Source organism: Sinocyclocheilus anshuiensis, unplaced genomic scaffold (assembly GCF_001515605.1).
Source record: "Sinocyclocheilus anshuiensis isolate Anshui unplaced genomic scaffold, SAMN03320099.WGS_v1.1 scaffold116, whole genome shotgun sequence".
Lineage (NCBI taxonomy): Eukaryota > Metazoa > Chordata > Actinopteri > Cypriniformes > Cyprinidae > Sinocyclocheilus > Sinocyclocheilus anshuiensis.
Genome location: NW_015554064.1, coordinates 388,143 through 400,783, shown reverse-complemented (window position 1 = coordinate 400,783; position 12,641 = coordinate 388,143). Strand labels below are relative to the sequence as shown.

The 12,641-nt window shown below is 38.4% G+C and overlaps 1 protein-coding gene across 1 annotated transcript in view; it reads right to left on the bottom strand.

Annotated features, from left to right (window-relative positions):
• LOC107668633 (netrin receptor UNC5C-like) overlaps positions 1-11,742 on the bottom strand; it is a 98,596-nt gene extending 86,854 nt beyond the window's left edge. The window contains exon 1 of the mRNA XM_016460580.1: positions 11,285-11,742. Within this exon, the coding sequence (XP_016316066.1) occupies positions 11,285-11,405 (121 nt within the window). The 5' untranslated portion in view covers positions 11,406-11,742. The remainder of the gene's footprint in view (positions 1-11,284) is intronic.
• Between the last annotated feature and the right edge of the window lie 899 nt (positions 11,743-12,641).

Sequence of the window (12,641 nt, the reverse complement as noted above, 5' to 3'; positions counted from 1 at the left end):
AAATAATATATATATATATATATATATATATATATAAAAATAAACGTAAATATAACACAAAAAAAACTAATCCAAAATAAAAGAAAACAAATTTTAAAATAAAAGAAAATGTAAAATAATGTAAAAGAAAAAAGAAAATGTGACAAGAAATGAAAATAAAAATAAAAGAGAACAACAAAAAATACATAAAATACTAAATGGAAATATATATATATATATAATTTAATAAGACATTATATATCACTTCAGTTAAAAAAAATTTAAATATTCAAACCAGCAAACGAAAAAAGAGAGAAAATCTGACCGCATCTCAATTTAAATCTATATTAATGCACCAGTTGTGGAGCTGTGGATACGAGTCTCTGTCGAGTCTGTGTCACACAGTAAACACACCGTATCCCTAACTAACAGCTCTAGCACTATATCGGAAGGAAGCTTTTGTGCAAGAAGTCAGAAATGGCTGCTTTCAGACGGTCTGTTGTCAATAACACGAAGTCACTTTTCTGGTCCCTGTGCAGTCGCTTCCTAATGCTGACTCTCCACTTTATCCAGCCGTTCGCCACTTCCATTACGCTTCCTATCACTTTAAAAGAGGATATATTATTTATCTACTTCCCTGTCTATGTTTGGAGGGCCTCATTTGGACCGGTAAACTTGTTGTTGTTTAGGAACTTTCACATCATACGTAAATGGATTTCCATTTCGCCCTGATTCCAGTAGTTTTATTTTAATGGGCTTTTTAAATGCCCTGATTTAATCAGAGGATTCAGAGCTGACGTTTTTCCGCTGCTTTTGCATCCCGGGCATTTTTTACGATGCAGCAGCGAAGGACACAATTAAATGCAGATTTAGGGCTTGTCGTTCGGCCCACCCGCTCCTCATCGAGGGCCCTGTGATTAAAGATGTTTAACGCTCTCAATGGACACCTTGTGCTCCACTTCTTGTCTTTGGCACTTCATCTCAACGCCCTCCATTCTTGCACGGTCGTGGTATTGTTGTGGTAAGCTTGTCCCCGCGGGTTCGACGACGTCAGGTCATGCAGAAAGTCTTCATTAAGGAGACTTACTACTGTACGATTCTCAATCGGGCTCCCGCAAAATTAGCCCCAGAGAGGATGGCCCAGTTAAGCACTCGTGGCTCGCGGGACCCTGGGGAAACGGGCCTGGAGATGTGACTGAACATGAAAGTGCTGAGTTTGGGTTTACGGAGTGCGATATCACACGCAGATAAACTAATGGTCCGACCACAGAGCAACTGCTTAGACATGGAAAACAGAGACAAACGCACAGCAAGATTAAGAGAAGCACGAGGCCGGTTTTTGCATCTGAGAAAACAGAACATGTGAGAACATGCATCAAGGCTAAAAGTAGTACAACGCAGATACACTCCCATTACTTTGTTCTGCACCACATATTCTAGACACTTCCGAACGGATCACACAATATGTGCTTCTAATTTAGCACCTCATTTAACCGACCGAAAAAACAACATTAAACATTGACGTTGTGACACGCACTCACTGCTTTCCCGTAATGGCCCCCACAGTTTAAAACTCTGCTTGGCAGTTTTGTAGATAACTAAAAAGAAGAAATATGGGGGGAATTATTCAGAAGATTGATTCTGGAGAGATGAATGCTTTCTATTCATGCATCTTTATCTGACAGGGCTTGTGCTCGCCGGGCCTTGGGTTTAGTTATTCTCTAACAAAACATGTTTGGGCCGGGTTGAGGATGTGTCAGGAGGTGAGCGCTTCATCACTGTCTGAAGGAGAACTGATAGGCTGCGAGGATCAGTCTAAAAGCCTCAAATGGAGAATGATAACCTGCTGAATTCCTCCTGTATGGGGTTCGTCTGACGCCAGGCTCCTCTACTCATTCATGAACATTTACTTTCTTAACATACGTTCCTATTGTTAACTAAAACATTTTTGTTAATCGAAATAAAGCTGAAATCAAACAATATAAAAAATAGATAAAAAATAGAAAACTAGAAGTGTTGCCTTGGCAACTGGCTGAAAGAAGTTGAAGAACTAAAATAAAAATAAAACTGAAATAAAAAAAATGTATATATAAAAAAATAAATATGAAAAGCACATTGCAAAATTACTAAAAAAATAAAAACAAATACAAGAAAAAGAAAACTGAAAATATAAAAATAATAGCAATTCCAAAATATTAATAAGAGATACAATATTTAAATTGTAATAATAATAATAATAATAATAATAATAATAATAAAGTAACACTGGTCTTACTGTGCACAATCTGTGTATATTATTCCAAAGAAAAAAGTAAATTTAGTTTGCAATGGATAAAATCAAGTCCGTTTTACATGTTTCAGAAAGTTCCTCTTAAAAAATACATAAAATAAAAATAAGTAGCTTGAAAAAAATATTCATTATGGTTTAATATTTTGTGAACTAAAAATAATAATAATAATAATAATAATAATACTCAAAACATGTTGCTAACAAAACCTGTTTTATTGACCTTACTTAGTATTTGTTCGAAACCTGTCCAAATATTATCAACTTTATAAACTGAGTCATCGGAACAAACAATTTTACATTTAACAATGTTTTGCGAGTTCTCAGCATGCATTGCATCTGAAAACTACACAAATAACGGCAAAAAGGATAGGTCTTCACAAAAAAAAACAATTACAAAGAAATGGCAAGAAACACGTCTTTTTTTTTGTAATTTTTTTTTTTTTTGTACAAATTTTATTTACCACTTTTGAAAAAAAAATAAATAAATACATTTTAAAGTGTAGTAGGCTTTGAAAATCAAAATCTTAATAAACTGACTGTTATTTTTTAAGTTAGGTCAACTTGTTTTTACAGTGCAGAAATAAACAGTTTTGAATGAGATTTCATGTTGACTTTAACTAAGAGCTTCTCTACAGCCCACAAAGCACCTGTCCATGATCATAAAAAGCAACTGCAGGTCTGTGCATTAAACTTCAAGTAACATCGAGCTTAAATGGGGAGCCTGGCCTGAGGCGGCGTTTCTCTAATGACCCATCACAGACCAGACCCTTCATTCCCCTTTTGAGCTCCGACTTTATAGTCAAGTCAACAGTAGGACTTACATTGACCTCTTATCATCTCTCTGGCTGCATGGGGCCTTTAATGGAAAGCAGAATGCGGTGAAAACCTCAAAGTACCAAGTAAATGTATGTTCTTATTTAAGCCCAATAAAAACAAGAAAGCGCAAACGTTTATCTGTGCTATGCTTTCATCTGCTGTCTGCCGAGCTAAAGAATAACAGAGCCAGGAGGCTGATAAAGTGAAGATAGGAAATGGAAACGCGTGGGTCTCATGTTCCCATGATTCCAGCAGGGGGGTGATTGCTTGTCCCGGCCTCCCTCTACGGTGAACAGCGGTGAACGACCCTTTCATTACACCAGACGCATGCATCAGTATGCACAACAAAAACCCATCCCGTGATGCTCAATTTGGCCGGCGGTCAAGCATTATGCATTAGCTAAGAATACTAATAATTTGGCAAATGCGGTTTTAGTGGCTTTGTGGCTATTTGCAGAACTTGGATGGCATGCATTTTTCAGTCTTTGATTGACATGCGGATTCACACAGTACAACACGCTGTCGGCTCTATAGTCAAGAAGCATATGGCTGAGCATTTAAGGGTTAGTAATATGATCTTTCTGCTGCACTAAGTGACGATAAGAGTGCTTGCTGGTAAACTCACTCGTGCACGCTGTGACAGTATCCCAGCAGGCTTACAGGGAGAGCCATCACACGACAGCAGAGCTAAAAGCAAAGCTACTGACAGTGTTTCTGGTGGGACCGAGTGCTTTTTTTATAGCCATGCATGCAATAAGCGAAAAACTGTGTTATGCTATTAAGCCACAATGACAAGAAAAACATGCAAGAACAACCGTCCAAGATGAAATGCTTTTACTGCAGGACTGTTGTTACAAGACAAACGATGCAAGTGCTTCATTTAAAGGGGTCATGAACTGGCTTTTTTATCATTTTAGTATACTGTTGTCTGAGGTCCACTTATGACATTTGCGTAGTTTTTACATTTAAAAACATCAAAATCAATGAGTAATAGGCTATTTTCTACCCTGGTTTTGAGGCCGGATCGAGAAACGCTGATTTTTATTGGCGTGCCGCATTGAAGACTTGGAAGAAAACGCCCACTGCTATGATTGGATAACAGTTTTGCATAGTAAACCAACTTTCTGTGTGTCTGTTTGACAAGCTGCATCCTTCATAGTTGGAGCCTTCTGTGACTTTGGTTAGACACGTACACATAATCAGGACATATCAAGTGATCTCTAACAAAGCAATAGTGACAAATAGTACAAATATTTTTTACTCACATTAGTGTTCTGCGCCATTTCCGTCAGATCCAACATAGACGCACAGCATTGCTTTTTAATCTCAGTCTCTCTGCAAATCCAGCGTCGATCTGTGTCTTGTTTACAAAGGAATCCGTGGTGAAATGAAGCGAACAAACGCTCAATGTTTTACTCACGTGAGCTGAAACATCATTAAAAATAAAGTTCAACCAAGCATTTCTAATATTTGAATCTGAAGTAAGGTTATGCAGTGACTGTGTTCTTCCACAACCAGGCACTGCACAATATTTTGCGATCTTCAACGCCATGTTTATTGCTTGGTTGCTCGATTCGGTTTAGCGCCACTAATGTTATTTCCCTACTATGCCATGCGCGAATCAGTGGGCGGGGCTACAGAATTAGGCATTGATATTCTTCTGCAGAGGCGGAGTTTAACCTATCTATTATGTCATAGGTAGGCACATTCCAGGATCTGGCGTTCGCTGGGCCTGGTGTCAACAAAAGCTTTTATTTCAGTAACAAGGACGTTTTCAGTTCTGAAACTTACAGGATATTCTTTTAGTACGATGACCTCTTATATATCCAAAGCTCAAGTAAAAGTTGATTTCTCAATTCATGACCCCTTTAAGAAGGTCAGAGGTGAAGAGCGCATTTTCAGCACCACTAGATGCAGTAAAACAAAATAATTACTTTTCAAACATACTGAAGTCCACGAAGAACATGCATTCAAATTATTTGACTTATTTATGAGTTTAAACCTGGTGTAAAATCAGAATTCCAAGAAAAAAAAAAAATCGCAAGAAAAATCTAATTGTGAGACAAAAAGTCACAATTACCATTTTTATTATTTTATTCCATAAACAATAAGCTTCCATAAACTTCAGTGTGCAACTAAACTATAAAAAATATCATTTTTTTGAAGTTGTAAATAAAACAGATTATTGGACTATGCTTTATAAGTAGGTCTGGACAATAATTCAATATCAATATGAAGGCTAAATACCAATAAAAGGTGAACATTTATTTATTTGCGACATTTTTTTCCTAAAATTTTTTTTAAACTAAAATAGTTTGTAGGTACAGACATCTGTTGTGGCTGTTCTTGGCCGTTTTTATGAGGCTTTTTTAATAGTGTTCATATCGATATCGGAATTATATCTTATCGACCGAAATTAAGAAATATATCGTGATATAAATTTTGGCCATATCGTCCAGCCCTATTTATAAGAAAGTACTATTTAATTTTTCCGATTAAAAAAAAAGTTTTACTTGTGTGACGTAATTATTTGTGAATTTTACTAGCAATTTTTAAAGAAATTTTACTAGCTTTTTTTCCCTCAGTGTACAGTTCAGTTTGGTGCTGCAGAAAAATGACACTCTTCACCTCTAACCTTCTTAAATGAACCAAAATGTTACGTCTGAGCGCTTTACATGGCCGTCGACTGGCGCTGTTCACCAGCAGGGCCAGTATGCGGTTATGCACATTTACGGGCGGGCGTCGTCCGGTCCCAAAAACCGAACTCTATCCTTCAAACTGTAAAAACGGGCGTCACTCTCCTCTCCATAACTGCCCAGAGTGGAAGCCCCTTGACTGGTAATAACTCTCGTCTCTCTCTCCATTTCCTGATCACAATTACCCTCTCCATGAGGAGCAGGGGCTGTAAATTACATTTCTCTGATCCTCAGCTATAATTGGACACTGAGGATTCTCCGAGCAGCAGCCTTTCTGTAAGTGGAAAACAAAGAGCCTTTGAGCGTTTGGGTTTGGATTTCACAACGCAACTCATTACATTAAAGGAGAAGCGTAACATCACTCCATACTCAACAGCACACATGACCACGTCACCGAACGAGTGCATGGTATGAATTCACCGTTATTTCTATAGCACTTTATAGAATACAGAGCAGCTTCACAGAAATAAACAGGAAAATAACAGAATCAATTATGCAAATGATGCAATAGTGACAATAGTGGCATTATTCAGCTCAATTAAAGTTCAACTGTGTAAATTATGAAATTAATTCATTTCAGCTACAAGTAGCTCTACAGCAGACAACAGTGTCAATACTCAGCTCAAGTCAGATTAATGTTGATTTAATCCAGTTTAATAGCAGTGTCAATTTAGCAAAATTCATTTATGAAATGAATTTGCTCTACAGGAGGCAACAGTGTCATTATTCAGATCAATTCAGTTCAAAGTTCATTCAAATCAGTTCAAAAACTGTGTCAATGTTGCAAAATTCAACAATTATGCAATGAATTCGATTCAGCATTAAAGTATCTCTACAAAAGACAACAGTATTATTTTCAGCTCAATTCAGTTCAATGTTGATTCAATCCAGTTCAATAAGTGTCGATGCTGCATATTATCAATTAAGAAATGAATTCGATTCAGTCATTATTCAACTCAGTTCTGTTCTAAGTTGATTCAATCCTCCAGCTGAATAACTGTTAAATGTTGCAAAATTCAACAATTATAAAATTATTTTGATTCAGTCATTATTCAACTCAATTCAGTTTAATAACCGTGTCAATGTTAAAAAATGTATCAATTATGAAACAAATTTGCTCTACAGAAGACAAAATTATCATTATTCAGCTCAATTCGGTTCACTGTTTATTCAATTAAGTTCAATAACAGTGTTGATGTTGCAAAGTTTATCAATTATGACATGAATTCGATTCAGTCATTATTCAACTCAATTCAGTTCAAAGTTGATTCAATCCAGCTCAAATAAATGTTGCAAAATTCAACAATTACGAAATGAATTCGATTCTGCTTTAAAGCAGCTCTATAGAAGACAATGATGTCATTATTTAGCTCAATTCAGTTTTGTTCTCATCAGTGCAGTCAAATTGATAATATTGCTGAATATTAAGTGTCTCCAGCTAAGCAAGCCAAAGGTGACAGTGGCAAAGAACCCAAAATCCATCAGGTGACAAAAACTGGCCTAAATGAACAAAACGCACTTCAGGCTGCACAGTTCAAATTTTGCATCCAGCTCCTTCTGTGTGAAGTGGTCGAGTCATGATGGAAAAGGAGATCTGTTGACAGACAGGTCGGTCACTTCAGCAGCGGCATGCTTGTGAAGTAGCCGCACTTGTGCCGGGCTTCACTAATGGACTGCTAATAGAACCCAAAGCTGCACTTTGATGCTTCCCCTGTAGTTTACAGGGTGACAGCTGTGTGATTAATTGCACTCACTCCACTCCCCGGCCACTTTTTCTCTTTTTTGCAACGAATAGAGGCTGTCATTGCCGTGACTTTGCTCACTCACCTACCTGCGCAGCTGGATACGGCGCGATTCGCCATAGACAATGCCGAGCGCATACTGTAATACATCTTTTCCACAACCGGCATGCTACATGACATCAGGAGAAAAGAGTTGCAACCTCAGCACGCCTTTCACAGCAATTATCACGAAAAAATATCCTCAGCACGGGGGAAGGCCAACAAACAGCATGTAGTGCTGACGCCCACAAGGCGACCAAGAAGGAGTTTCTGATGACACCGTTTGACTCGACCTTTATCTTCACCAGCATGTGACCGCATTAAGTCTCATTTTCTCTTTCAAACTTAAAAAACGGGTTAATCATGAGGGAATTATGATACACTGTGGTGCTAGGTCATAGTATAGTAGCCGTTCGGTGCACAATAAAGCCTTTGTGTTTCCAAACATACTTGGAGAACGACCATGATGGCTGTAACCTTAGTAGAGCCCTTGAGACCCGACCGTTAGGCAATGAGGGGAGCGGTTAGAGTAATGATGATCGCAATAACATTCTCATTTTTACACCTACCAGAGCTGCACGTGTGTGTCTTTTTGAGGTTGCAAAATATTTTCTTAAAATAAAAGCACCCCCGTCCATAAACAAAGCTCAGAGGATGCATAACATGCAGAGTGAGAGGACAGATGTGGAAAAAGTGAACTCGGGCTTTGACGCACTCAGCGGGTTTGCTTCGTTTTTTAAAACGGTAATTACACATATAAGACAGCAAACAAGGCACCTTTGTTTCACAAAAAAAAACAAACAAACAAACAAAAAAAAGAGCACTGCATATGGAACCGACGGCATACAAAAAGCAGAAAAAGCGTGCAACCTACATTAAAGCAAATGCTTACAAGAATGGATTATGCACATTTGGGATCTTCACCTTTCATCAGCAAAGGATCTGCATATTCAAACAGACAGCCGGTCTACTTCAGCCTCCAAACCCACACGGCCCTCTGCCGTTAAAGCGGATGACAAGATCGTCTCCTGTCGAAGCATTGTCAAGGGTCGCACAGTGCTGTTTTTTATCCCCCTCACTCTCTCTTGACTTTCCCGGTCGCCTCTTATTCATATTCAGGAGACGGGAGACACTTGTGGTGGAGATGTCAGTGATTATACTGTACTTGATACAGGCACTCCTTTTCTCTCTATTGCTCTCTCCTCCATTTCCAGGGCCAAGAGAACACTGGGACGAATGGGAATTCACACACTTAATTAAAACAAGTGTATCGACAGTGAAAAATAGGGGGATCAGGAGAAGAATGGAGTGTGAGGGAATTTTTTCCATGCAGAATAGCCGTAACTGCTTAAATAACCAGGCAGTTCTTCAAGCTCAAAAAGATCCCCATGTGAACCGGAAACATGTAGCTCATTAGTATCCAAAAACCTACCGGCCATTAATTAGTCGCAAACAATGTTCTCCCTAAATATCGACTTCTTAATGGACACAAAGAGACTTGGCTCCATTACAGTCAATGGCATTGGCCTCTGAGGGCTTTAGGAATCAGCTTTATGTCATCCTGCGATGCCCTTCAGACACTGGAGCGGGATAGTTTTTCCTCAACCTTTCCTTGTTTCTCATTAACTATGCACAATTGTCGAGGGAGGTTTTGCTAGACTGGATTGGGTTTCTAAAAATCCGATTCCTGGCAATTTTGGAGCCTGAAGCACACAACACCTACAAACATCACTTAAAAGTAGCTTTTAAATAAAGTAACATAGCATATAATCTAGAATAGTACAAACATCACTTTATATTTAACATTTGGCAAAAGCAACTCACATTGCATACTTTTTTTTTCAGTGCAAGCATTCCCTGGGAATCGAACCCATGACCTTATCATTGCTCTTCTGTTTGAGCTACATGAATCATTAAAGAGTATTTTTAAATAATAAAGTAATATAGTATGTAATCTAGAATGGTACAAACATGACTTGGCACATGTTTTTATCGATGCATCTTATACATTGCATTCAAGCTTTGCTTTTTCTTCAATGCACACGTATTCCCTGGGAATCAAACCTATGCCCTTGCCGTTGCTCTACTGTTTAAGCCGCAAGAATCTTTTTTTTAAAGTAGCTTTTAAATAATACAGTAATATAGTACATAATCTAGAATAGTATTGTAACAAGTTCCACACCTTTTGCCAGTGATCTCCACAAAATACGAGATCAGCAGAATCCAGTACACTACAGCTGCATGTAAACCACTGAGGGAGGGTTGAAGTCAATGTCAAACGTGGCTCAGAGGAGCTTCACAAACCTTGTGATAGGGAGGAGGTCTTTGTGTCATCTCTCTGTGTCAAGAACATGGCTGCCGGTTTACTTACACAACAATTATTCAGCTAAATCCTTTTAATGGAGTCCCACACTCACTTCACAGAACGGACACGTTCAAGAAAGCAAACGGCATCAGCTCTGGAGTATCTGAGATATGCCACAAACACAAACCTGAAAGCATCTTCAGCGTAGAGAAAGCACTTTTAACTCACAATGTTGTGCCCAGAGGAAAACTCATTTAATTAGTTCATTATAACGCAATCAAAGCACGCAGCAGAAGTACTCAATAACAAAATAATCTAAATATTTACTTTGCTATTCATAATTGATACAAATAGAAACTGGGAATTTGGGTAAATTATCAGACTTTTAATAAATGTAAAATGCCAGCAGCACATCCACTTCTCACAGAATGAGGCCATGAGTGATATTTTATGGTTTCAAGTAACACATTTGGTCCTGTTTCTCAAAATATTCACAAAGGAATGTTGGCACTTTGTAATTAGGATAATAAAATGATCTATAATTTATATAAGTTGATGGTTTAAGCATGCATTATTTTCTGTATATATATATATATATATAATAACAACATAAACAATAAAAAGCTAAGATAATAAATAAAATAAAAAAAGCTAATAAAAAGCTAACAATAAAAAGCTAAGATTTACAGCAAAAGAAAAGGGTTTGAAAAACAACTCCGATCAAATACTCTTATCCAATAAAGCCAGAAAACTGTCCTGTAACAAGATTTCAGCATTCATAACAAGACTAGAGATATTAAGAAGCGCGATGAGACTTCAGAAAGGGAACAGATCCGTCTGGAACAAACAAGCACGTTTCTAAAGCTCATTTCTAGCGTCCAGAAACACAGCAGCACAAAACAAAGTTTTCTCAAGTAATGACCTCATGCCTAAAACTAAGGCCAAATGACAATAATTCACATATGCGATAAACAATGCAAAGTGATTTAATCAACTGTACTGTACAACAACACTGGCTCAAATGTAACAAACACGTTCTTATTCTCAACGACAAACAACAACACTGCAACAAAAATAACAATAACAGCCATTGGTAGGCTAGTTAAATATATAAACAAATCCGATCCGAATTCGACCACACAAAAAACACAGAATTTACAAACATAAGAAACAAAAACCACAAACTTAATTTTAAACCCATCAAATTTGACTAGTAATCCAAGCAAATATAGAGTTTAATCAATTCCCATTTAGACTTATTAGCAATATTTACTGAAGTACGCCGTATAGATATCTGCATAAAGCTGGATCGGCTTGACAACTTTTCCTAATTTAACGAAACTTTATTTCGCTCATTCAGCAAAACCGATGGAGCTTCACCTGCCGTACTTTATTGTATATTAAAAGGTTTTCTTACCTTGAGCCGAACCGGTGTTGACGAGCGATAAAATAGTACAAACTAGCACAGTTATCATCTGCGCTAAGTATCCCGATCCGCCTCGTTCTCTTCTCGCAGTCTTTTTACTTCTTCCCATCATACAAACAGCCGAAACCAGGCAGAAATCCGCCAATCAGGTGAAATAACAATCAGAGGAACCTCTGGAGATGTTTGTTTATAATAAAGCCCGTGGCGGAGAGATTAGCATTCGCGGAATGAAATCCGTTGGTTTTTACGTTACCTCAGTGCGCTCTTCTGACTGACAGCGCGCGTCAAACGCAAATGTTTAGGATTAAATATCCTCTTCGGAGAGGTTTTTCTCTCAAGGCTTCGCGAAACGCCGTGGTTCAGGTGTAAGCAGGTAAATCAGCGCTCCTGAGGTGAGTTCATGTTCGGCGTCTGTCAGTGAAATTGCTCCCGCGCGAGCTCCCCGCCTTCTGAGGAGAGTTGGAGAGGCGCGCGAACCCCGCGCGAGCCGCCGGGGCTCCAGCCAATCCGGATGCGCTCCGACTTCAGTGTGAAGAAAACCAATCGGATGTCCGCCTGTAACCGGGTGTGTTATCAAAATGAGCTTTAATGCGATGCTGAGGAGCTGGTGGTCTTTTCACTCTTTCTTTTATGATCCGTTCCCGCCCGTAATCTCGGCGCATAGTCTGAGACACTTTAGAATGGGTAGGAGGAGGGTATATCGTGTACGATGGATTTATTTATTTATTTTGCAAATATGGCGAAAACAATTTGCCATTGTAGGAATTTACTTTCAATGCTATTTTCACGTCAATTTAGATATTCTGTTATTCTGTTTCTTTTTAGGGTCATTTTCTGCTCATAATTCTACCCTAATTTCAACAAATATTCCTAATGAAATACTGTAGATTGAGGGGGAAATATATATATAAAGGCTAATACATTAAAGGGGTCATATGATGCGATTTCAAGTTTTCCTTTCTCTTTGGAGTGTTACAAGCTCTTGGTGCATAAAGAAGATCTGTAAAGTTGCAAAGACTAAAGTCTCAAATCCAAAGAGATATTCTTTATAAAAGTTAAGAGTCAGCCACACCTACCTAAAACGGCTCGTTCTAACACGCCCCCACATGTCTACGTCACTGTGTGGGAAGATCTGCATAACGCCGCCCAAATGTTCACACAAAGAAAGAAGGCGTAACTTTTATTCTCGCTGTAGTATTGTTGTGAAAGCGCCGCCATGTCGTGAAGGCGCTGTGTTTCCTTGTGAAAGCGAAACTACTTTGTTTGGTCTTCCAAAAGAGGATGGTATCCGCTTCATCATGCCTGGAGCTGATCCGTGCTGGTCGCTGAGGAAATACATCAACTTCGC